We start from the raw sequence: 27112 nt of genomic DNA on the forward strand, positions 1-27112 counted from the left end.
CGGTTGGCCTTCTTGACTGCCTCCCCACACTGCCGGCCCATGTTCATCGTGGAGTCAATGACGACTCCAACATCCTTTTCCGTCTCCGTGCTGGGAAGAGGGGAGTTCCCCAACATATGTGTCATATGTAGACACATGCCCTTAATGTGCCTTAAATTGGGCTAAAGTACCTTAAATTCACATGTAGACGTGCACAAAGAGGTGTAAAAGAAACTGACTTACATACACAGGCCCAACTTTCAGCCATTTTTATACAAAATTGTAAAGATGCAAAAAGTCACATGCCTCATTTTCTCTTTTTGAGTCCTCTTTAAAAGTAGGATTGTTTTTGCATATTATCTAGCCCACTCTTCCTCCCCCCTCCCCCCCGCAAAAAAAAATGGCTCCTACAGGATTCTGCCTAACAGGAGTGGCAAAATATCACACCACAAACACTTTTAAGGTGTCAGAAAGCAGAGTATTTGGTCAGACCAAATTGTGGCCTGTTAAAGTGGTCATTTCTCCATAGAGCTTAGGCCAGGCAGGACTACAGTGCAGTGGCAGTATCGTAGTCAATGAGGTTAATCCGAGGCACGATTATTGCTAATTGTAAACTCCTGAATAATACAGATAATAGGATATCAGAGGAACAATACAAATGCCTAGGTTTTTAAGGCATATTACCTTTATTTTAATATGATATTCATATAACAAAATGTCTGTGTTTAAATATCTTTGTATGACCCATCTTTGCTTCAGTTTGAAAACCACAATTCAATGTAGGTGCTTGAAAAATCCTGAGAACATCCTTTCCACATGGCATTCCTTGGGGAGCAATTACATTGTTGAATTATTTTTTCTCAATATATAATCAGTGTTATGGCTTGGCTTCTGTGCGTTTTGATGGTGTTGTGAACAGTGTCTCTCATACATCTGGATGTCAGCATGCATGTGATCTTTAGGTGTCCGGTTTTCTTTGATAGTCTTTCAAGATCTTACCCAGCATAAATCATGGCATTGTATCTTGTATTGTGTAATGTGGCTGGTATTTTATTCTAATGCTTTGGTATGTTAGAGGACTTTACAGATTATCCTCTTTTCTGCCCTTATTTGAATGTGAAGACAGAATCATATTAAAATCTGCATGCTTACACAATTATATGTAAAAACACATTTTTAAAAATGATCTTACTTGATCAGTTGGACTGTCTTCAGTGGCACATGTAGGTAGTATGATTCTTTACATTCACATTCTTTAACTAGGCTCTCCTTTCTTTAAAAAACATTTGGAGGGTAGTGTGTCCTCACATTTGTTCATCTAACCTATGTTTGTACAAACCATCTGAAGCTTTTCAGAGGCGTCTTGCCCAACTAGTAGATCTAACATTTCAGGTTTGTTGCTGTTTATAACTGGAAGAAAAAGTAAATAAGTGTTTCTGATTTCTGTAAGTTTTATTTTCCTTCTGTCTCCTCTGTGTAACGTGCACACATTTAGAAGTAAATGTCAGCAGCATTGATTTTTCTCTGTGGGAGAACATCACTATCTTTTTAATGATTGGCTGCCTGGCAGCTGATGAGAGTACTTTCCTTCCTCACAAAAAGTCTGATCTAAAACCCACTGAAACCAATGGGAGTCTTTCAAAGCCCTGTATCTCTGGCTCCAACCCAAAAATATTGTGCTTTGTCTTGGAGCATTCATTGTCAGCAGAACGCCTTGCTTGGGATCTTGAGCCACCTAGAGGATAGTGCAGAGAGCTTCTGTAGATTACACTGGAATATGTTTCTTTTTTGCAGTGAATAATACTTTTTTTCCCTGCCTCTAATCACTTAAGTAGATTTTGGTTTTCCTGCATTTAACACCATGCAGTGTTGTATGGAAATATTTCTACTTCATATACTTCCTGAGAGAGTTTAAGGTTTATTATAATATGAAATAACGTGTGTGTCCTTTTCTGATTTTAAAATGTACAAATACAACTTCCAGGGCTTTTATATGTGAGGTACTTGGCAATAAATTAATATTGTATTCAGGAAATAAGGGAATAAAGCAATGATGTCCAAATTCTCTTGAAAATCTTACATTTCTGTTGTTTCTTCCAAGGTACCATTTCTGTGAATACTCTGCGTACACCTTACAATGCACCTGGAGAAAGCGAAATCCTAGACCTAGATGATGACTTGTATCTTGGGGGCTTACCAGAAAATAAAGCTGGCCTGGTCTTTCCAACAGAGGTGTGGACAGCACTCCTCAATTATGGATACGTTGGCTGCATTAGGGATTTGTTTATTGATGGTCAAAGCAAAGATATTCGACAAATGGCTGAAATTCAGAGCACTGCTGGAGTGAAGCCTTCATGTTCAAGAGAAACTGCCAAACCATGCCTTAGCAACCCATGCAAAAACAATGGCGTATGCAGGGATGGGTGGAACAGATATGTCTGTGATTGTTCTGGTACAGGATACCTTGGCAGATCATGTGAGAGAGGTAGGTTTCAAGAGACTGCTCATTTGTACCTTGTAGAAACATGCATGGTGATTAAACACTACAAGTCCTACATCAAATGTTGTAATACAAACAAACAAACAAAAACGCTTTTTGGTCTGATTCTCACCCTACATACACTGATTTTAGATTGGCACAAAACTAAATTGGAATGACCTTTAAAAGGTGCAATTGTCCTTTTATTCGCTATGGATACAAGTTAAGAGCCTACCTGCCCTTTTCCTTTTCTTTTTTGGCATTTGGAAATCTCCGATTTATTTTTTTTACACTGCTGAGCTGTGAAGAGCTTTGTGATAATATCACAAATTCCTTTTGTCGTTAATGTACCAAAATGTACATCTGTGAAACCTGAATTCACCACTGAGTGGGCATGTCTATACAAGATGCTACATTGCCATAGCAACAAGCTACATCGCCATAGCTCGTCGCTACAGCAATGCAGCAACTAAAAATAACTGCGCTGCTGGGACTGCACAGTATCCGATGCACAGTCTGGGACGTGTGTACATGCAGCCTTTGATTTTAAACTAAGGCCTGATCTTCCACCCACTTCCACCAGTATAATCCCTTTAATTACAAAAAACTTGCTCTTGCCAGGACTTCAGTCATGAAACTCAGCAGTGAAATTTTAGCAATCATGACAGGATTTTGCCTCATAACCAAAAGTCTTAGGAACTCAGGTCCCAGGAATTTAAACTTAATCTTTAACAGGTCAGCAAATTTAGTTAGAGGTCATGTTAAGTAGTAAAGTAATTTATGCCCTAGGTTAATGAATATCCCACCCTGTCTGTGGAGACGTGTCAAATCACATAATAACTAACCTATTTAATTGAAAAAATTAAGCAGGGAAATATTTGAGTGGGAAAGTACATTTGTAATTTAACAAAAAAATTACAACTAAAAATAAATTATATAATGAACAATTGGTTTCATTGACACTTTAGGAACCTGTATAGATGGTAACATCTCAGTGATAAGAGTCTCACATTTCAGTTCTGGCATTGGTATGAATTTGGCACTTTTCTGAGTCCCATATATGATCTCCTCTTATACTAATACATATTTTTTATTCCTCTAATATGGTTTAAAATAAAATTGAATATTTAATAGTCCATTTTAATATTGCTTATAAATTTACAGTACTGTTATATTTAAATCAACATGAAACAGGATTATTAAAGAAGTTTCTATTTCTGTGCATGCATACCATTTAAGACTTAACTACCAAAAATTAACACTGATTTGTTAAAGTTGTCAATGGTCAGTTGTCAATGGTCTATATCTATCTATCTATCTATCTCGGGTCTTTGTGTATATGCTAATTATTTACATTTAGTACAAGCAGTGGAAGTTCCTCGGGGTTCCATTTATCTCTATAAATTTGATCCTTTCATCAGTATATTAAAAATTTCATATATATATTAAAGATTTTAAACCCTTCGGGTGGAGGCCAGTTATTCTGATGTCTTCTGATGTTCTGTTGCTGGTGGAGTGAAGCTGGCAGAGGGCATAATCAAACTGTCTGAAGAATTACAAAAAACTTCAGTTAAATATGCATGGTGTACCACCCTGTGGCAAAATTCCGCTATTACATATGGCAGAAATAAAAATAGGACTTCTCTTTCCAAGTCAGAAAGTGCTAAGAAATCTTTTCATACAATCATTAGAGGCAAATAAAAAAAAAGTCAGCAAATATGTAAAGGAGAATTTAAAAGCAATCTTTGTTGTAACAATTAATCATAAACCTATTTGACAGGTCACAATATTTTGTACAGACTCCTTTAAGTCTCCCATTATTCTTTGCTGCTGTATATTTTCTAACTACCTTCCAATTTAGGACATAATTTCCTAGCACGTATAATGTCTCCTACTGGGAGTGATGGTATTATGGTATTGTTACAAGCTTCTTCACAATAGTATTTGGCTCTTGTCCAGGAGAGATTTCTGTGCTCATTCAGTCAGTGCAGGATCATTTCCTACCCTCGGGTTTCCCTATCCAGAGAAAACTGCACTGAAAGCAGTTTTCCTTCCAGTATATTCCAAGTGGTCATGCATTAATATGATTATAGCTTTTGGGATGCTTAAAGCACGAATGTTGGCATCTCACTACACAAAGATATTATAACTACTGCCCATGTGAACTAACTGATAAACTATTGTATTAAGTGATATGAACAACACAATTATAATTGTTGTAAGTAATTAAAGTAAAATAGGAGCTTGTTCACTTCAGTGAATAATTCAGATTTACAAAGAGGGAAATCATGTTAGAATAAAATATTTGAGATTAAACAACTGGGAACTGTAATTGTACGTTAAGTGATTAGGATATGTGCTATAAACAATGGTTTGTCATTCCCCTTAATGATGCTAATATTTGTTTGCTGTGAAGAGTTCTTTACCTAACAATTCTATTGCTAATAAAGAAATAATCCATTCCTATACATCACATTTTATAATACAGTACCCAGACCTGGTCAGTTAAGGCACTAAAAAAAAATATAGGGCCCAATTGCCAATTTATCTTATTCTAGCCTATTTAAAGTTGATATTGTTCTGTGTATGTGCAGAAATTGGGCTTGCTGTGCTTATTCTATTGCTGCAAGCCATTCTTGATTTATATGTAAAGAAAATATTGGTATATTTTGTGGACTGGTTTAAGTTGTTTATGGAAATAATAGCAGATGGAGGGACAGATGTCACAGCAATCTAATTTGGCTTCATCTCCAGTTTTCACTGTGGATCACAATATGTGACTTCTCAGCAAAGCCTTTCACAGGTATATACTTTTGACTGGACAATAAGAAACTATGCCCAAGAACAACTTTATTGAACATAATGATGAGGGAAAAACAGCAAGCAGCTGAATTAATTGCCATTTTGGGGTAGGGGGGATATAGATGAATATTTTTCTGTATGAACCATCTCTGAACATAAAAAAGAAAAATTTCCAACTGAACAGTTATGAACTATATGGAAAGCCGCATTTCCTTTTAAATACTGTTATCTCTGATCCATTTGAAAATGATCAGATTTATCCTTCCTGACCTCTTCATACCTTACTTCTCAAAGCAGTCCCACTGAAGTAAAGTGAAGAAAGGTGTCAGAATGTTGTCCCTATTCATTAAATATTTACCCTAATGTTGATTAATCATTTCAGCTTTCACTCATATTTTATTGAATAACTACTTACAGGTCAAGCATTGTTTGAGACTATGAATAGAGGTCCCTTCATTCTAGGGTTTTGCATTTTTCCTTTGCAACTTACTTTCTAAAGAAAAGAACATTAATATTCAGCATAACCAATCTTTCCATCATGTTTAAACCTAATAGACCATGTCATTGCAAGTCTCTTTTTCATCAGAAGAAGCCCCTTAAATGGCAAAACATGAAGCTATTGTATTCAGTTATGTAGATTATGGTAAAAAATATTTAAAAAGGAGAAAAGTACTAAAAATACACCCACAGATACTTATATGCAAATCATGGAGGTGACGCACTGAAGCCACTGGGACTACTTCACTACTCAGTGAAGTCATTCAAGTCTTTCAGTGATCAGAATCTCTAGTAGTTAGAGGTCTGGAAATAAGAAATACTGGAGACAAATTCTGTTCTTTTGCACACATGTACAGGAATCTTGGAGTTCCGTGTGTAATTGCTGGGCAGGATATATGTGGACATTTTTCATTATTTTTTCTATGGTAGGATTAACAAAGATTACTCATTGTTATTTTATTACAGTAATGCCTAGAGATCCAAACCAAGTTCAGGACCCTACTGTCCTAAGTATTGCACAAACACACAGGGCTTTTCTATGTTGCCTCCATCATGAGCCTTGGAGTACTGCTGAAAAGTGCATCGCTCCCATACGCTCTGGTCTGCTATGCACCAGATCCCAGAAGTATGGCGATGTAACTACCACAAAGTCTGCCCAAGGAGAGACCATGAAAACAGAAGCATATAGAAAGGGACTCTCTAAACTGGCTGTTTACCCTCATTTTCAGGACGTGGCACACAGGAGCAGGTGCTGTCATGGGAGGCAGTGTCAGACTCCATTAGGAAGAGGTGCTGAGTCTGGTCCCCCTTGGGAAGAGGGTTGTCACCTAAAATGCATACAACTTTCCACATGTCATCATCTTAGGCCACCCTCCCCCCCACAAAAAAATAAGTCAGTGCCTATGCAATTAGATGTAGTCACAGACAAAGCAGCATCAGTTACATTAGGCTTTCTTAGTTTGTATGGTTAGTAAGCACTTTTTAGAATGCCACAAGTGATATTATAGTACAACTGCTTCTAGTGACATAGTTGTAACAAAGAGATCACAGGCTTCATTTCTTAACAACAAGGAATTGTGGAGAATGGGTTATTGTTCACAGACAATTCTAGACACTAACATCACGGCCCATTTAGGCATGGTGCTATCTAGGTTTATTTGTTGAATAGGGCACCAGCAAAAAGCATGGCTCGTAGCTCAGTGCAACGTATTCCGAGTTTCCGGAGGCCCTTTTATACAATGATCAAAACAACTTATGTTATCAGTATCCACGTTCTAGTTTTTACCAAATACTCAAATATCTTTAGATAACATCTTTTACATCCTGTTGCATCAGACACTGCAACCTTCTTACTCAGTGGAGGGACTTGTTTATGCGATCTCTTTCATCTTTGTTTTGGTGGTTTGTAACCATCCTATCCATTGTTTTCTATCCATTGGCCTTCTGAAGCTGATACTCCTAACTTCTTCTGTGCTTTTGCTTACAGCCTGCTTACAGTCTGCAGTAAATTTGAATATACATCATATCTCCCATGAACTCCCTCTTGCTGAACCATAAAGCCATTCCAACATATAGCATGTTTACATTCTTAAAGAAGTGCCATCTCTTTGAGGATGTACATAGCATGTTCTTCTCTCCAGTTCTGCTGAGTTTGTGTGAGCTGTGGACACAGACGCTGGAGACAGACATTCAAAAAGCCTGAGTCTGAATTGATTCAATCTTTGCAGGTTAGTCTAATCTGGCATTAGTCTAATCTGAAGTGGTTTGTAACCACACAGATATACCCTCTGGACTGAAAAAATGCAGGCACATCCTTGCAGTGACTCAGGCTAGAAGCTGGGGGGTACTAAAGCAACCTTCCCCTCCCTTCCCTTCTGCAGTGCTGAGCTGAGAGGGAGCATGGCCAGGCCCCGGCAGGACATTCTGATTAGAGAGGGGTTTTCCCCTCTTACTGCTCCTGACCTGTAAGGGAGACAGCAGGGAGTTGATAACAGAGCATTTAGCACCCCATCAAGAAAGCAAAAGCCTCTATCATTAGTTCAATTTCTTCTTAAACAACTTTTTCTAAGGAAGGAATGGAGGGACATTACCAGCTAACCTGTTGATTAGCTCCAAAAAACCTTAAGTAGGCACTGTGCTGTCTGCCTTACACAGACACCTCTGAGTTTTAGCTAGCATACCACATGCTGGCTATGGTCTGTGCTGTAGGAGATGGAAGGGAGAAATCCCTGCTGCTGTTCCTGCTGTGTCTGCCACAGCTCCAGCTAGGGAGCAGAGGGGCTGGGCCAGCCTAGCTCTCTGGAGCAAGGAGCCCCACCCAGGCCTACAAAGCATCTGGGATTCAGGGGGGCTCTGGCTTAAGTTAAACCAGGATGGGGTCTGGGACAGACATTGCATAAACCAGTTTGACCCAAATCAGTTAAGTCTGATACTACATTCAACCAGGTTGATTTCAAACTGATTTCAGCCATTTTCAAACTGGTTTATGTGCACTGAATGTCTGTTCTGTTACAGGTTTAAACCAATTTCTGATCACTTAAACCAGTTTATGTCTGCCCCTAGCCAGAGAGTTGACATGCTCTTTTTTCCCCAAACATGCAATGAAATAGTGAAAAAGATAGTGGAGGGGGATGGTGGATTTAGAGGAAAGTTTCACTGTCTACCCCTCTAAATAAAATAATAGTATAAGAGAGCACTTCTGCCATTTATGCACAGCTAACCCCAGCTGAGACAAGTACACAGACCATAACAAAATGGCACCTGAGAGAACTCACTATCATTCTTTCCCGTGTAAGTAATGCAGCAAAACTCAAAATAATTTCATATGCTATTTGGAAAAAAAGAGAAGCTTGATTGAACAGACTTTCCTTATGACACTCCTGAACACTTCATTCATTTTGAAGTTTTTTAAACTGTGACTATATTCTTTTTTAAAAATAATTAAAGCAGCTTGAAATCTTTTCATTTATGCTATGGCTGTCTTTGTTTATGCTGATCCAGAGATGCCTATAATTGACTCTTCAGTGCTATTTCAGTGACTTGCCATTTGTATTCTGATAACATGCTGCAAACATCTAAAGTGGTCAAGATGTAACTACAGACAAAAACAAAAACAGGAAACCCTATGAGGTTTTATAACACTTTAAAGCAGGAGGTAGCCTGGGCAATATCACAGCCAGTCAGTCACTAGTGCACAAGGTCTGGTCACTTATTTCTAAGGTATACAGCAATCCAAGTCCAATATCTTCATCTATCAATGCACTCAAACCTTTCTTAGATTCTTGCTAGATTTCTACAGCCTTCCATGCCCTTTCCCTTTTCTCCGTAGAAGCCACTTCATTGCTCCCAAGGCCAATTCTTCTCCATCCCAAATGAAGAAATCCTTTTCTTTTTTTGACAATACTTATTTTTAAAATTCTTGCTGCCTCCCTTCTTTCACTGCACCCATCAGTCTTACTTCTTCTTTCTCCCGCCGTCTGCTTTTTGCCATTTGATCCACCTTTTTTGATTTCTTCTTTTTTTTTTTTTACCCCAGGGTACTTCCTGTTAATTTATTAATAACAATGTCATAGGATAATATAAAAAAAGTTTGATGAAACTAGCAATAATGATGTTTAGTATAACTGCATACCTGGTACATAGTTTACTTATAGATACCTGCTCTATTCATACAAACAACCAGGTATGGACTTTTTATTTCAAAAGCAGCAAAGAAAAAAATATTTGTACATCAGAATTGATATTCATTAAGACATCAATGACTAAAAAAATCCATATTTTAAACCCAACTGTGAGCCATGGGAAGTTACGTGAAGACATGACATTTCAATGATTGCCTAGCACCCTTAAAGTCAATGTAAAGTTGGCATCTGACTTAATGGGAATTGGGCATGGAATTGGGTCTATAAGCATGAACTCAGAGGAAGCCATATGCTACAGACAACATATACAACTGACTGAATTTCACAGCATTAACCAAACAGAATAAAACCAGCAAATTGTATATTGTAAGTTTGAGCCCATAAGCCCTAAAGCACTTGATTACTTGAGGAATTGCACTAAACTTTGTGGAATTAGACTCTGGAGAAAATTATCCATCTGGGTAAATGTTTTCAGAGCTGGTCTCTGAGAGAGTAAAAAAAATAGGAGCACTGGGCATTTTCTAATCACCGTCAGTTTACATATTTGATTCTCAAAGGAAAACCACCTTAGTTTAGTCCATAAATTCTGCTCTTTTCTTCAAGTTACTACAGGTGTATGCTGTAATCCTCTGAGTGAATCTCCTATATATTTGTCCCATTTTTGATGGGCAGAAGGGACAAAAAAAGGCATTCTGAATGGATTTTCTAGGGTTTGGGAGGGTCTTTGAAGAAATCAATGAGTACCTAACTTCCTTCAAAAATTTAGGCACAATACCAGTCTATTCTGATACTGAGATCTTGTCTCCTCAACTCCACTGACCTCAGTAGAGTTTATCTCAATTTACACCAGTGTAACAAAATCTGGCCCTTACAAATTTTACTAGATACATTTACAATGCCTAAAGAAACATTCTGGGAGAGAATAGTCTTACCATTAAAGTTGGCTGAAATGCCTGTTCAGCTTCATTGGTACGGTAAATGTGTCATCTTTGGTAATGATATCTTCAAGCACATGTGCAACTTCTGTGTCTGCATACTAAATCTGCATTGATGTAACCAATGTAGCAGTTTTAACAGACTAATTAGCATGGCTGAATAACTTTGCCAGGTAGTCGGCTCTTTAATTAATCCACTGGCACAGATGTGGATACACAGCTTGTGGTTTTAGGAGGTGTCACACCCAGACTAGCACACTATGCTTAAAGGACTTGCTATCAGGAGCCAATAAGTTATGTCTATGTGAAAAAAATGTAATAGGAAGTGGTGAGGCATTTTGAATCCCATAAATTCAAACTGGGGGGGCATAGAACTGGGCCCATTGAAATCATTTTATGGTCTTGATACCACTGGATTTGATCTTATCACTTCCCTTGTTTTTTTAATATATCAATATGGCTAATGAGAGAAAAATTATCATGACCCTTCTGATAGTTCCCACGGTATATTCAATGAAGTCTTTTCTGAGCTGTTAGAGCCAACAATCTATTTTCCTGCCATTTGGCACATAACTGGCATCTTTGTGACAGTGTGAGGTTCTCTAGCCTAGCATTTTCTTTTTTGATTTCTAATGAACCTGTGTACTTACCGGAGGGCCAGTGTTGTCAGCCACTTCCTATTCATTCATCAACATCCAACACTTTCCATAATTCTCAGTTTCCAAATGTGTTAATCTTCTTTGTTCAAATGATTTTAGATGCAGAATAATTTAAAGTCCTCCTCTAACATCAGTATTAAAAATCAATATCCTGCTCAGACAGTGTGGCACTTTAAAAGGGGTTACATCATAACATCCTTCATGTATTCACCTCTCTCTTTGTACTGACTCCACCAAAGTTTGGTTCAGAGTCAGGAGTTTTCCATCATTATTTCCACCATTTCGTTTTCCATCATTATTTCCACCATTTCCTATTGTCCTACCAGCCCAGTTCATGGACTGTGTGGACTATTTGGCTGCATCATAACTCAGACCAATTTACTACCCATTTGCCAGCCACACTGACTCCATGAAGATTCTCAGAAACACAAGAAGTACTAACTCTCTGTAAATAATTGTGCCATCCCACATACAAAAAATTCTTCATTTTAGAAGAATTTGATAAGTTTCCCACGTCAGGAAAAGAAAGCTGTGACTGATTGCTCAGTGTTCAGCCCTTTTTTCCCTTTAATTAGTTTCAAATGGACTCCTTTGTAACATTGGGAACTGACAGTTATTTGCTTACCTCAGATTTTTTTTTATGTTACCCTCAGTATGTCAGCTCCAATTTTGATCTGATTGTTGAAGCTGTCTTAATGTTCATAAACATTGCTTGATCACGTCATAGAAGAGTCACTGTGAATGTGCAGCACTTTGTGCCCCAACCAAACCACAGAAGCAACCATTACGCATTTCTCTATTATACTTTGAGGGTTATTTTTATCTTGGTAATAACCAAATCCTTGATATAATAAGAACCTTGATAGGTTCTTATTAAGGTTTAAAAATAAAACTTTTTCAAGTAATTATAAAAGTGGCCAACTATCTGAAATGAGCTTCCAAGACAGGAATATACCACAATAATTACTGCATAGCTTTTACTCACTTTGACACAAACTAGTTTGGAAATTTGCAAAGACTCACTTGACTTTACATATGTGCATAAAGTTATCTCCATGCACATTTTTTTTTGCAAAATAGGGACCTTAACAGAGTCAAATTGAGTTAATTAAAACAAGTGTAAAATTTCCTGTACCCTCTCTACCCCCCAAAGAGCTGTATGATTTTAAATCAATGTTGATTATATATTCTAGTAACAATTGTAATGCACCATTTTTCAACTTTGTGATGTTGGATTGTTTGGATATATGGCTATCGGGACCAGTTTCAGTACGTACAGTTTCATTATTTATTTATTCTTGTTTTGCTTCTTGTACATTTTCAGAGGCCACCATTTTAAGCTACGATGGAAGTATGTTTATGAAAATACAGCTCCCTGTTGTGATGCACACAGAGGCTGAAGACGTGTCGTTGCGATTCAGGTCTCAACGAGCTTATGGCATTTTAATGGCAACCACTTCTAGGGAATCTGCAGACACGCTCCGGTTAGAGCTGGATGCAGGACGAGTAAAACTAACGGTCAACCTAGGTAACAACCCTCACCTCTCCAAGAAATAAACATCTTCAACTATGCTTTCCTTTTCCTTTTCTTTCCTTTTCTTTCCCTTTTCTTTAGTTTTTGCTTGCAAGCATTTATTAGACAGCCTGTTTGACATTCAAAATAAAATGAAATGATATATATATGTACATTCAACAGGTACATATATAAATACATGCGCACACAAGCATACACATGCATTATTTTAAGTAACTTAGTTTGTCTTTTTTATTCTTTTTTTGTATTTTATATTATTTACACAGTCTAACATCACCCATCATAATATATTTTGTAGTATTGTGTGTTCTAAAAAGAGAAGATCAGTTTGTCAGCATCGTTATTAAACACAAAATAAAACAAGTTTAATTGGCAAATTGGTCACTACTTACCAGATTGTCCATATTAGCAGCTCTAGAAGTCAGATAACATACAATTCTATGAGTTAAGTAAACAAATACAAACAGTTTATGTATAGGTCAGTTTAACTTTAGTTCCACCAAATAATATTCTAGGTCCACATATAGTCAAAGATGTTCTAATTTTCACATGTACAGACAGTATTGTATATTATGTCAACTGATGGGTGTGCTTGGTCTTCTCTTTTTAGCAGTCAAGTCCATGGTAAAATCCATCTTCTGTTTCTAAACAACTCTGTAGTGATATTTTTGTGTCAAAAAATAACATAACCCTTCAATGCCCAAAGACTGCGGCCCTCAGCAAACAGCCAAGTGAACACATAAAATACAGCCCTTCTACAGAAAAAGAAAATGCTTTCCTGATTTGGAATTTCAGTAACAAAATGTTACTTTATCATTTGCTCTTATCAATACAAAACTTACAGGTACTTTCATTTTGCTGATAATAAACAATCAGAATTTGGAAAACAGTAAAAACACACCAAATAAAAATTAATATGAATTCAATCAAACAATTAATTACCAATGGTTATTAGGTTTGTATATGGTGTTTTCATAGTTGTATCATTAAGGTGTTGCAGGTGATCTTGTGAATTTACACCCAAAGCCCGATATGTACAAATGTAGGTTACTGAATTGCTGTCCTTATGTGTAGATTTCAAAAGGGAACAGATTAAAAGAGAACCCAGGGATTTTCTGTTTTGACTGTTCTCTTATATTTCCCTCTAGTGACAGCATAGGTTTACTGCAAGCTGAAAAAAATGGTTTGAATCACAAAATGGCAATGTGGAGCCTTCTTCAGGAAAGCTTTCTGTAGAAAGAGATGTGTAGATGCTGGTCCTTGGCTGTTTGCAGCCACTTTTCTGATGCGGTTGACGACACATGACAAACTCAGCTATATGGAAACAAAATCTAGGTTTTATATTATGCTCCTCAAAGGCACCGACCAAAAATTACCATGCAGACAAAACAGTGGTGCATATATCCTTTTTAAAAAGTAATGGCTACGAATTTAAAAGAAAAAAGAAATAAAGCCCCAGAACAAACCAATATATTTTCAGACACATTAGCATGCTTGCTCTTGAGTGTGCTCTCTCTCCCTCAGGAAAGTAAGTAAAAAAAATAAGTATCTGTGTTAGCTCCAATATTTATTGCACAAATAACAATAATTAATTCTTAGGATAGATATTAGCTGAAGAGAGTAGGTATTTCTTAACTGTTGGGGTTCCTAAATGAAATATTATTTTCTAGGTATCATTATAAAACACATAAATACAGGCATTGCTCTTCTGTGAGTTGGGTGTGTACATTTAACTGTGAAAAGTGCACGAGAATATAAATGGCAATATTTAGAGACAAAGAACATACTTTGGATTTTCCTGTTTGGTTGGGGAAAAAATACAGGAAAAGAATATCAGCCTTTGAGGTATAGTATATAACAGTGGTCCAAGATGTATGATTGTAGCTTGGCCTGCTCTGTGCCCCATTGTGACGGAGCACTTTTTAATTGCACTGAGAAAATTCACATGTTCTTTCACAGATGGGGAGAAAGGTGCAGCCTACTTCAGTTATGCATCTTGGACAGTTAACCATGGTTTTTCACTTAGATTTGTCACCATGTAGCTTTGTTTGAAATTGGCCATTTTTTTCTTATTGTTTTTTCTACTTATAAAGTTTGATCAGTTTATCTGGGTTACAGCATTATGTAAAGATCAATGATCTGGAGTGGCCATTTTTGCATGTGTCTGTCCCCGGAAGGGTGGACTGTGATTTTATTGGATGTCTGCAGCTATTACCTTGAAGGATAAATTTTCATTTTTCATCTATTCTTCCCCATCTAGACTGTATCAGGATTAACTGTAATTCCAGTAAGTGCCTATTCAAAATTTTTAAAATGTTATTCCTCCAGTTTAAGATTATGCAAACTAGATGAAAAGACTTGTTTATAGTTTACAAGCACTTGATAACTCAGTATTGTTTCACTATAGTTAATTAAATTTGTGTGTAAACTGTCATCATACTTCCCCTACTTCAAAAAGAACATTTTCCCTTCACTGCTGTGGCTAACACTTTTAGCCACAGTAACATATTAAAGACTCCTAAGATTTTAAATATACATAGAAGGAAGAGTGAGAACGCAATGCATAACTATCATACCAAATTATCCTAGCTGTGTTACTTTTTAGATGACAGCAAATGAGGTAGTAAAATAGTATTTCTTTTATTCTGCCGTATCTTTTACTCCCTGTTTTCTTTACTGTTCACCTGTAATCTATGGTGACACTTTATTAACATAATTGTCCTGACTAGAGCTCACTTTCTATAACTCTACCAAGAAATAAACTCTATTTACTGGCTGATTAAAATGCAATTAGTTTTCCTAAACCCATGTTTTATGGAAATGTAATATATGGGTAGTATCACAGTAAGGACATTATGATGTCTGGAAACAAACTATATTTGTATGATGATTTTTTACACTCTAATCATATAAGAACTATTGAATTGCATATTTTTCTCTGTGATATGCATGTTTATGGAACAGAGGGAAACATTTGCCAGATGAATTTACTAAATTTTAACCTCTCTGATATTATTTGATTAAGAGACTATATTCTGAAAGGAGATAAAGGACTGTGATTTTATTTTGAGTCTGTGGAGCTCCTGAATGGTGTCAACAAAATTATCAATAGTAAGTACAGTAGTTTTTAGTTGTCCCTTTGTTATTATTTCTCTCTCAGTTTTTGCTAGCCAGATAATTGGCACTATAATAATATTTAAAAGGAAAATAAATTACTTAAACATGTTAAATGGCACTAATAACAACCCAAAATTTATTTGCAGTAATTACACTTAACATTCTACTGTGAAACTGCACTTTGTCCTATATAATATATAATAACATGCAATGCAGATAGCTCCTTGAGATAAACAAACTTAATGAGTAGAAAAGTAATACTTAATTTGTACAGAAGATAATTAGAAATCAAAAAGCAAATAGCTTTTAGGTGAGTATTACATTTAAAAATGTATTCATGCTTAAATCTTCACCTTTCTTAAAATAATGTAAAATGAATCTCTGCTTACTTAAATGGACAAAAAACAGAGTTCCCTAAGGTTTAATTCTAGGTGAAAGCACATCCACATCCCTGCCACCAGAAGTACACAAGGTCATGGAAGTTCCCAACTCTTAATTTTTTACATATATTCAAGAGAATATGTCTTTTTCTTGTCTGGGTCTATATGATGAAAATATTTTTTGAATATAAGACAAGTGTTTTTTTGGCATAAATGTAATGCAGACAACAATAGATGTAAATAGAGATGCTCTTAATATGCTACAGAATTTGATAAAATGCCTCATAGAAGGGAATTACTAACTTGGGAACAATATAATAAATCTATAACATATATACTGTGTTTTTCGTTGACATTGGGAAAGATTGTCATTAAAATAAATTAAAATGAAGCATTCATGTTAGTATTATCTTAGTGTTGGACCAAGAGAGAATATACAAAGCAGACCAGATAACATTTACCACAATTAGAGTGTATACAGCTTTGAAACCAGCAGGGCTGCTTTTACTGAATTTCACTGTACTGGCAGTTTTACCATCATTAACCCTTCTTGTTCCTCAAACAGTGCTGGTATGATTTCCTTGGTATCAGCCGCTCATGACAATCATTTTCCTTTGCAGTTTGTTTATGGCATTTTTCTATCCTTATAAAAAATGAATTTTCACAACTTGTTCTACCTTCCATTTCTTAAAAGAGATTTTTTTATGTTTTTAGTGGATTTGTTGAGCTTTCATTATGTGTCAGGGTAAGTAGTATATAGTTAGTTACTTACAGTCACTGTGATTGTTTAATGCAGTAACACTCCCTGGCCAGGTACAGACATTACACTTTCACCAGTATAGGTGATTGGAAATCAGTCCATACCCATAACAGAAAAGAAGTTTAGCACACGAACTGGCCTATACCCATAACAGAGAAGAAGTTGGGCATGCATAGACTGGTTTAAAAATGGTGGAGCCCAGTTTAAGATTGGGTTGTGAATGTGTGTTCTGTTTGATAGTTTAAACTATGCAGCTTATAGAAAATCACATAACTTAGATTGGATGCATCTACATGTGCATTTTAATGTCAGCAGCCTATTTTAATGTGTATTAAAGTGTCTGTCACAGGGCACTCCCACGCCCCGCTCCTAAGGAGGCTCAACCCCGGGAGGGGGAGATATGTAGCAGGGCACTGGGGTGCCTGCTACTGGCATTGGGAATAGGGCTGGGCTGCCAATCAGCAGGACAGCACAGCTGAAGGTGGCTTAGGCAACAGATTGGGTCAGCTGACAGCCAGGGGACGGGGCCTGGCCCATATAAACAGGAGAGGCTGAGGCCAGAGCCAGTTTCCTTTCTGGCAGCCTAAGAGGCAGGAGCCCTGCTACAGAGCAGAGCAAGGCAGAGCTGCCTGAACATTTGAGTGCCTATGTGTTGAGATGAGATGGAGAGGCCTCTGTTATGAAGGCTTGAAGGAGAGTCAGGGTGGTGCAGAATGTTATAGCTGGTAGGCTTATTTTGAGTTAGAGCCGGTTGGCTGATAGCTTTGAGTTGCTGTTGCACTGTTTGTATAATACCGGAGAACCAGGTGAGGCTATAAAGAGATGGAGGAGGCCTCATTAGGAGCTCCCCAGTAAGGTGGGGGGGGGGGTGCTCCCAGTGCTGGAGGGAGCGCTGAAGTTTGCAGTGTCCTGACCCCAGCCCAGAGGGGTGATTATCGGGACAGGCTAAGGGAGAGATCCCCAATAGACGGAGGGGGTTTCCTGGTGCCCAAGGAGGGCACAGTGATTGGTGCCAGACCTGGCACTGCGGGAGAGTGCTGGAGAGAGGCGCGGCGTTTTGGGGTTTGTGACCCCAGCCCCATGTAGGGTGGTATTTAGCCCAGTGGGGCGTGCAGCCCAGAAGGAGGGTCAGGGGGCCAGGCATGGCTATAGGCCACCTGAGCCCAAGCGTGAGAAGCGCGAGGCATTGGCCCCAATGAGGGCGAGGGAGCGTGAGAACCGTGAGACAGGCCCAGAGCGGGCAACCAAGCACGAGAAGCACGGGACAGGCCCCAGAATGGGGTGAGCTTATTGAAGACCCCGGAAGGGGCAAGGCCATTGAGAGGCCTAGGTAAGGCGGACATGTGATTAAGGGCCCGGTGAGGGCGGACGCGCGGGTAAAAGCCTAGAAAGGGCAAGCCACTGGGAGAAGACCTGGAGAGGGGGCAAATCTAGCGGGAAGCCCCGGGGAGGGCAGAATTCGAGTCAGAGGCCCTAGGGGGGCAACTGGCACCAGATCTGCATAAAGTCCCGGAGAAGGGCAAGCGCACGGTAAAAAGTCTCAGAGAAGGGCGGGTACACGAGTAAAGCCTGGAAAAGGGTGGACATGTGGATCAGGGCCCGGAAGGGCAGGCGCTCAATTAGAAGCCCAGAGAAGGGCGGGCGCATGAATAGAAGCCCAGAGGGGCCATGTATATTGGGGGAGGCCCCGGAGGGGCCCTGTAAAGGGCAAGCGTAAGATTAGAGTGTCCAGTGAGGACGAGGATACGGGAGAAGCCCAGACAAGGGCGAGTCAATCAGGAAGCCCCTGAAAGGGGTGAGGGCAAGTCTAAAGAGCCTGGAAGGGCAGAGCGTGCGAGCAAGAGCCCAGAGAGGGTAGGGTGTGTGGGTAAAGGCCCGGAGAGGGTGCATATATCAGAGAGGCCCCGGAGAGGGAGCGTATACTGGAGAGGCCCCAGGGAGGGCATGTACATAGAGACACAAGAACATCCAGAACACCGGCGAGGCTTGGGCATGGTATTGGGGGGCGGAAGAAGCCACGTGATGCCCTAGGGTGGGTGCACCAAGAGATATCCATATAGGGCAAGAGCACTGGGCCTGAGAAGCCCAGGAAAGGCAGCCTCCCATTAATATTATATAAACAACAAAGACGTGGCGGGCGAGATGAAGGTGCTAGAAGGGCAACCTGGCATGGTAGGGGTGCAGGAGAGATCACGGCCACTGCTGGGCCCTGCCCCGTGACAGTGTCACAAAAAAAACCTGTGCTATTTAGTTAATGTGCATTAAAATATGCAAATGTGCATTAAGTGTCACTTAAAAAATGGACTTTTTAGTTAATGTGCATTAAGACAGGTAAATGTACATTTTCCTAGTACCTCAGAATAGATTTAATGTGCACTAACTAACGTGCATTTGTGCACATGTAGACGCACCCATTGATTCCACCTCATGCTTTTTGAATGTCTGTACCTAGCTCCTGTTGAGTTCCTGTATTTCAAACTTAAGGACATTTTGTTGAGCTTGGTAGCCCCTGCTTACTAAAAACAAGATGTATATCTTAGAAGATTTTTAATGGGAACTCACTAGTAATCCAAACAAAGTAAATTGAAATAAAACAACCTACTTCGACTTAATTTATAGTATATTTCTTTAGTGGGGCTTTGATTTTCTTGAAAGCCCAATATATCTTCCCTATTATAGGTCCATAAACTTAAATTTATTTTCCATTTAAAGGAAATGATTTCACAGATTTGAAAAAAACTTCCATTGCCCAGAAGACAAATGTTTTCTTTACTGAATTCACCACTGTAATTCTGCTCTCCAGACTTTGACAAGACTAGCAATAGGCTTAAGGGCAAGCAGAAAAAGTTAATCTTCCATGAGTTTGGAGATGTAGCTCTTGACACCCTCCCCATCCAAACAAACAAACAATTTATTCCTTAGAACAAGAAAAGGAAAATATACATTTAAGTACTTTGTTTCCTGCTATGGCTAGGAATCAAAGGGAATAAAATATGAACCTTACTCACACAGTTTGAAACCTATCTTTTGCTCCCTACAGTTCTAATGATCATTTCTCAATGGGCTAGTCAAAACTGGGATTTCTTGGGCAATATATTTTTATTTTCCCTTTTGCCTTGATTTGACTTTATGCACAGGTCTTCTCTCAGATGTTGATTATTTATATTTCAGTATTATTTACCAGGTGTCATGTTGCCACTGAACTGTGGCTAGTCAAGAATATGATGGCAATTGCTTATTACTGTGGCATAGTTATGAAACTGAAGGCCAAGTGACTGTTTTGAGAAATGGCTTTTCAACACAAATGGTCTGTAATTGATAAATGGATGACAAACAAATGTCACACCAGATTCTTTGTTTTATATGAGACTAGAAAAATTATTATCTTTCCACATAAACATAGGCAAATGTAAATAGTCTTATACTGACCAGAAAAGACAATCGCTGAAATGTTGTCATACATCATCTTAAATCAGTCTGGAGTCTGCTTTCACACTTGTATATTTACTAAAACACATTGTCTACTGTGAGAGTGAATTATATGATCTTTTCAAACTATGGGCACTTTCAGGTCAAGGCTGAGATGAACACCAGGTCAATGAGAAACCTTGTATTACAACTGGTGTGCCACTTTGCTTTTAGGTATTCATAAACACAGGGATTCTTTCAAAAACAAACAGGACAGGTGCCATCAGACAGCAGCGTGGGGGTGATTTTTTACATTAGCCACGTGGTGAAAAGAACTTAGACTGGATATTGATGGAGCTCATTCTTAAAAGCTGGAATCTGGGGTTAATTCTGAAAAACATGGAACTCTGATGGAATTGAAATGTTTGACTACTTGAATGAAGTAGCCATGAACGAGACAGAGGTTTTAACTGCAGCTGGCTACATTTAAAAAAAATAAATTTTCAAATCAAAGTGCAAGGTAACACATCTGGTACCTGGTACAATGCTCACCTGTTCTGTAAAAAAGTGCCCTAATATGCCATAATAACATCTTGCCTCCTTAATACAGTTAAGCAGTGAGTACACCAAATACTACAACCCTTGTTTAGACAAAATTTAAATCCATTTAAGTCATTAGGTTTTTTCCTTGGAGATAGACTGCAGGTCTTGGCCCAACCTGAAAACATCTTCTTTTTCATGTGGGTCTTAGTCTAATGGTGACACTATTATAGGTTTATAAATCTACTGCAAACTCATGGCAATGTAACCTACTGTTACAACTGATACTACAATGTTAAAACAAAACAAAACAAAAGTGGTCCTGTTGAAATGAATGAGAGCTTTGCAACTGAGATTTGTTGAGCCAGGATTTTGCCCTATTTTATTTAAATACCAGATGCACCCTATGTGTTTTGATGGACTATACGATGAATTTGGATTTATTATGTCATTTCATATTTTTTCTGCTATGGGTGTTCTTTCATCTTTGCCTTGTTTAAATTCTTCATTAACACTTGTGTCTTTTTTATGATGCTTACAAAGCACTATCAGCTGTTAATGACTAAGCAGATGACAAGCTGGAACTGATGAAAATCCTTGTTATTTTATACACAAAAACAGCTTAATTTACTGCCTTCTTTCCCTTTGCCCTATCCTTTTATCTGTTCTATCTATTATTTCTTGTCATCTTGTCATGATCCTACAAAATGAGCTCCCTACCCTGGGCAAGGCATCTAAGTTTTCAGGTCAGTCTTCAGCACACTAGGGCCCAGTCCTGACAGAAGTCTCTAAGAGTTATTGTAATAAACATTATAAATAATGATGAAAATGCAATAAGCTAGACAACAGCAAGTATCTTAGTTCTTTGACTCCAGGAGATTCTGACTCCTTTGCTTAGTGAACCAAAAAAGAATTCTTTTTACATGGAATAATAAAAATGATATTTTCCTGTTAAATATTGGTAAATGGGGCCAATTCAAAGGCATGGCCCTGTCGATAGTATCATACATTGCTACAAAAAAAGATTTAGTTTCCATCTGATCACAGTTTTACTGCCTTTGGGACCAATTCATATGAGTAATCCCAGTGAAACTGACAGCAGCGATCACAGGTATGAGTTTTTCATGGCATGTAGCCAGTCTTGGACAGAGGGGACTGGCAGCACTGTAAAGGCAATGTCTCTGTACACTCTGCCCTCTGGGGAACTGTGCAACTTGCCTCACTCAACAGTAGCCCATCTGTCCAGTTTAGAAACAGCTTTCATGCTATTTGAAACATTTCTGTTTGTTTGCATCTCTCGTTCTCTGTGCCTTTCTGCTTCTATGTCTTTCTAGCTCTGTGTCCTTTCAAGCACCCATTCCTCCTCTCTTCTGCATGTATTTTTCTCTGTTTTTCTCCCTCAGGCCCTTTCCTTGTTTTCTCTCTCCTCTTCCTTTTTTTGTCTTGACTTTTATTATCTGTCCTGTATCTCCACTCTTTTCTTTACATTAATGTTCTACAGATGTGGACATTTATATCAGATTAGCAGTGCTGCACTGACACCTGTTCTTGTAGCATTTTTCCTGGCAAAGCAGCCTGCAAATAATCAGCACACCAAAGAGCCATATCAGGTTTTCAATAAACAGCAGGGGAGTTAAATGGCTAAAAGATCAAACAATGATATATTCGAATACAATCCATTTTCAGCTTGCATTACAGGCTTTAAGCAGTAGAGAAATTTAAATGAAGATCATATATCTGCTTGAAACATACTGCTTGTTACAATACATTTGGTTGCAGTGTTAAGAGCTTCCATCTTTGCCCTTGTGGATATTGCAAAATCTACTTTAATGATCAAAACACTAATAAATATCCATGTATTATCCTGTTAGTTGCTGAAAAGAATGACTTGAGTATATGGCATTTGTTTCTCTTCTTCTATCTCAGACAGCAGAAAAGCAATAAAATTACATAACAGACCACATCATCTGTGAATATAACTTGGTGTGTTTGGTCCAGTATCTCATTTAGTGGCATCTACTTATCAGACATTTTTTTCTTTGTTATTCATGCCTTTTGATTGACAGCCTGCTAAAAATGTCTGGAGGAAAGTACTATAGCATGGATGTAAAAAGTAACATGTAAAGAGTTTCTGACCTCGGTTTGTGTCTGAAGAACAGAAGATTTTTTTTTTTTAAAGAAAAACATTGTTAGCTATGTTTGGAAGATTCTGATCAGAAGTACAATTGATTCCTTCTTTCCAGCAATCTTATCTTTAAATGTCATTTTCTACCCATGCAGCATCATAAAATCAGCTTCCACTAAAATGCAGGAGAAGAGAAAGTGAGGTTTGGATTTACAATGTATACCACCTCCTTCACCAGCCCTTGAAAGAAAACACGATGGAAAGGTAGACAGAGGAATAGATTAATTTACAAAAAGTGAAACAAAATGAGAGCTGTTTGAATTACTGCAGTGCCCCAGGAGCCATTTCAGAAATGTGCAATCTCACCCTCATTCTAAATAGCAACAGAGGCTTGAAAGTAGTGATCCCCATACCTCTGCTATAGCCTGCTCATTACATGCTCCACCATACCTGCTCAGCAGCCCTGCCCGCCAGCTCTGCATCATCACTGGAAACCTGTGTTCTTGCCTACTCTCTGCTGAGGTGTGCAAGAGGGGAAGCAGTGGCTTTTCCAGGGCCTGCTCACTTGTACAGTCCTCCCCTCAATACAACCTGCTGCTACCTGGGATGTGGATAGTGAATGCAGAAGAGTAAGGGAGCACCTTGTGAAGAATAAAGCACACAATCTGTATGTGATGAACTGAAGGAAGGAGATGTATGGATACTTTTTTCTATTGCCCTAGAAACAGAGAATATTTTCAGTAAAGAAAATAAATGGTCATCCTAGTAAGTTATTTTTCCCTGTTATCTGGGTTCTAAATTTTGAGAGGTAGCAAAGAGAATTAGTAACCATGAAATATATATATATGCCATTTCAGAATTCTCTGCATCCTCTCACCATCATGAAAGCTGAGATGGCACGGCAGATGGAGCATCCCACAGGAGCATGGGGGGCCCCTCGCGTTTTCAGCGGTGGACCCAGAAGTGGACCAGAAGTGCTTACAGTCCACTTTCAGGCGCTCCATTGAGCTCACTGGGAACCCCCTCCCTGCCATGCTCCCGTGGGATGCTCCGTGTACCCCACCATCTCAGCATTCATGAGCTGCCTTGTACCTTCAGGTATGTAGAAAAAACATATAAAGCTATGTCTGAGTCATTGAATCTCTCCAAATCGATTTGGAGGCTTCTGATTCGATTTGGAGAAATTAATGGGTCTCCTGATTCGATTCAGATTTGGAGATTTGACCGCCGAATGTCCAACCAATCAAACCAGCCACCAAAGCTGCACACAGCCTTAATGTCCAGATGAACATACACATGCAGTATGCGGTGCCACAGGCCCATCTGTAGCACTGCAAACTGCACATGCTGCACATGCAGGCATTCACTGTGCTTCTAATTTGTAGTGCAGTGGTTTTTTTTGATACCAGGGGATTTTGGTGTGAAAAAAATCCATGCTTGAAACAAGCAGGGTGTTGCATGGGGCAACAGTGTGCACCGACTGAAACTGGAACATGGCCAACTAGAGCTACCCTCCCACTGCTGGCCAGGCTCCACACACCAGATTTCCACCACTGGAGCTCATGAAGCCCCCAGGACCCCAGGTAAGGCTGCTAGGGCCAGCTCAGGTGCTAGCCTCAGTCTCCCCTACCCTACTTATGGCAACTTACCATGCACCAGAGTGTGCATGCATAAGCATTCCCTATCGACAATTAGCAGTGGCACAACTATGTGTTGCTACTATTTGTCCCCAGGGAAACACACATGTGAAATCAGGGGCTCTTCAGGGGCTGTCTTTTCATGGCTAAGCAGGCAGTTGCTTCTGAGAGGATGCCTCATAGAGCTCCAGAATCTGATCTCTCATTTTAAAATTAATGTCTAAATTGTATTTTGCAAAGACATCCTATGGAAATATTGAATGGCTATAAATGATGCACTGGTGTCTTTCTAATTCTTCAGTAGCTCTGTGAGATGATTCATATCTCATCTTTAGCAGGAAACTAGAAGTTAATTTGGAAGACTAAAAAATAAATGCCAGTATTGTTCATGATTCTTCTGCTTGTTAGAACATGCAAGAAAGAGGCAGTCTTCCTGTGAAGATCTGTGGGTGTCTCCACTCTTTTTAAGCTTCTCACTACCTCATTTAGCTCAAAAAGGCAACAAGTCAGAAACAGAGCTGGGGAAATATCTGATTTTTAATTAAGGCGCCAAGCCTGAAGAGCCAGAAATATCTTTGAAAGACCTTTGAGCCACTTAAAAAGACTCCTGTTTTTCCAAGTATGGAGGACCATCTTAGTTTATGGATATGTCCAAGTGTGACTGGTGGTGAGCCAAGACCAAGAAGTAGCACTGTCTAGCCAAGTATTCACGAATAATCTTTAAGCACTTATGCAATCTCCTACACGTAGTGGTTTATTAAAACATTCTACTGTTTGGAATTAGAATTGAGGTAAAAGCCCAGAAAGAGACCTGAGCAGGTATCTCTTAGTGCCTTGCCCCCATTAACTCAACCTCTGAGAGTGAGTTACACACATTACTGGCTGATATAAAATGCAACAAAAGATCAGTAATGTGCAGTTCTAAAGTAACACAGTGGAAACCCTAAGGGGTAAGGTATCTTAAAGCACAGAAACCTGTCTGGGATGACATATAGTGAAGTATCAAATGCTATCCCTCTTCTCATTTGGGCTTGGGAAGGAGAGGGGAAGAGGTTTAGCCTTCGATCAGTCTGCTATTTTAGAACACCTACAGTACAAAGGGCACACACAAGTGAACAATAGCTAGAAGAAAGTGAGAAAGTGAAAAGCCTCCCAGCCCATTCTTGCATCCATCCCCCAGTTAAGTGGCAGCTGCCCAGGGACCCTGGTATTTGTCTTCACTGGTGTTTATAGAGAGAATGAGACTGTCCTCATCTATTTAAGCCACCCTCAAACATCTCTGATTCACAGACGTGAGACTGTCAGGCCCTGGTCAGACCCTGGTAGCCCAGGCAAAAACCATCCACAAAATGCTCATGTGGCTGCTTCCAGACATTAAAAAAAAAACCCCAAAACAAAAATCCTCTTTACCAAAAGAAGCAATGCATTATTTCAGCCTGGCTTCACAATGTCTGTATAGATTGGGTGCTTCAGCAGGGCCTTTTGGCACTTTTATCTAAAGCTAATTCAATCAGCTATTGGATAAAAGGGCTAAAAAAGCCCCACTAAAGCTTCCGATGTATAAAGACATTGGGCAAGCTGGGTCCAACTTAATGCACTGCCTCTTCTGGGCATGCAGTGAGCTCGGCATGGCCAAGTTTAAAATAAAGCACCAGTTTTGTTTGGATTTTTTTAATCTCTGCAAGGAGCCCTATCCCTAGGTTCCTTTGTAGCACGTTAAGTGGAGTCCTTTTAGGGACACGTTTGTGGACCATTGTCTCTCCTTCTGGGCTTGTCTCCACATTTGGACCACAGAAAGAAGGAAAATTGGTAGAGTGTTGCTAGAAAGCTGTGCCTGAGGCCTGCAGCACATAGTTAAGCTGCTGCAGGAAGGGGCAGGCATGAGCAGAAATGGAGTCAAGCTCATTTCTAAAAGACCAAAAGGGGAATCCAGGCTTGTGTTTACCTTGTAGATAATCAGCAGATTCAGGCTTTAGGTCAACCTTAACTATCAGAAAGAGACATAGCCATGGTGACTCCTGCTCAGTTCAGGCAATTGAAAGGATTCATTCCCCAAAGAAGGGCTGGTTATGCACTGGAAATCCCTGCACAGTCAACAACAATAAATAATCACATTTTTAAAAGGAACGATTGATTTAAGCCTGCATCAAGATAAGTTTTCCATGAACAGAAACAAAATTTCAGGAAAAAAAATATTTTAAAAGAATCAAAATGAAAGTTTTTAGCTTGTTGGCTGCCCACCTTGTTAGGGTTTTGTCACTTTCTTTCCAGCAGGCTACAATAGGCACTAGTAGTAGTAGTAGTAGTTTTTATTTACAGGTTTGCTAAAATGATACAGAAGAATTAATAATAAAATGATATATAATAATAAAATTACATGGTTCATGGTTATTGGTAAAAGCATACAATAAAATGACATATTTGACTAATTTAAACAAAAATAAAATTGAATTTAATATGAGGATAATTCATAAAAATAAATAAAATGAAGCAATATAAAATAGTAGAATAAAAAAATTAAAATAAGGGATTTCATTTGCTTTGAGCTCTTTTTTTGTGAAATTAGCTCAAATACACCTATGAAGTACAGGACAGGTTCCTATAAAGCTGTTAGAGAG

The 27112-nt window shown here is 38.8% G+C and overlaps 1 protein-coding gene across 27 annotated transcripts in view; it reads left to right on the top strand.

Annotated features, from left to right (window-relative positions):
* NRXN1 (neurexin 1) overlaps window positions 1–27112 on the top strand; it is a 1194206-nt gene that overhangs the window by 546031 nt on the left and 621063 nt on the right. For 19 of the 27 annotated variants that reach the window (XM_019549307.1, XM_019549308.1, XM_019549327.1 and 16 more), the window contains 3 exons: window positions 2081–2464; window positions 12318–12521; window positions 14788–14814. In XM_019549307.1, the coding sequence (XP_019404852.1) occupies window positions 2081–2464; window positions 12318–12521; window positions 14788–14814 (615 nt within the window). The remainder of the gene's footprint in view (window positions 1–2080; window positions 2465–12317; window positions 12522–14787; window positions 14815–27112) is intronic. The other 8 variants (XM_019549314.1, XM_019549324.1, XM_019549331.1 and 5 more) reach the window with 1 other exon arrangement.

Source organism: Crocodylus porosus, unplaced genomic scaffold (assembly GCF_001723895.1).
Source record: "Crocodylus porosus isolate Cpor-Errol unplaced genomic scaffold, CroPor_comp1, whole genome shotgun sequence".
Taxonomy (NCBI): Eukaryota; Metazoa; Chordata; order Crocodylia; family Crocodylidae; genus Crocodylus; species Crocodylus porosus.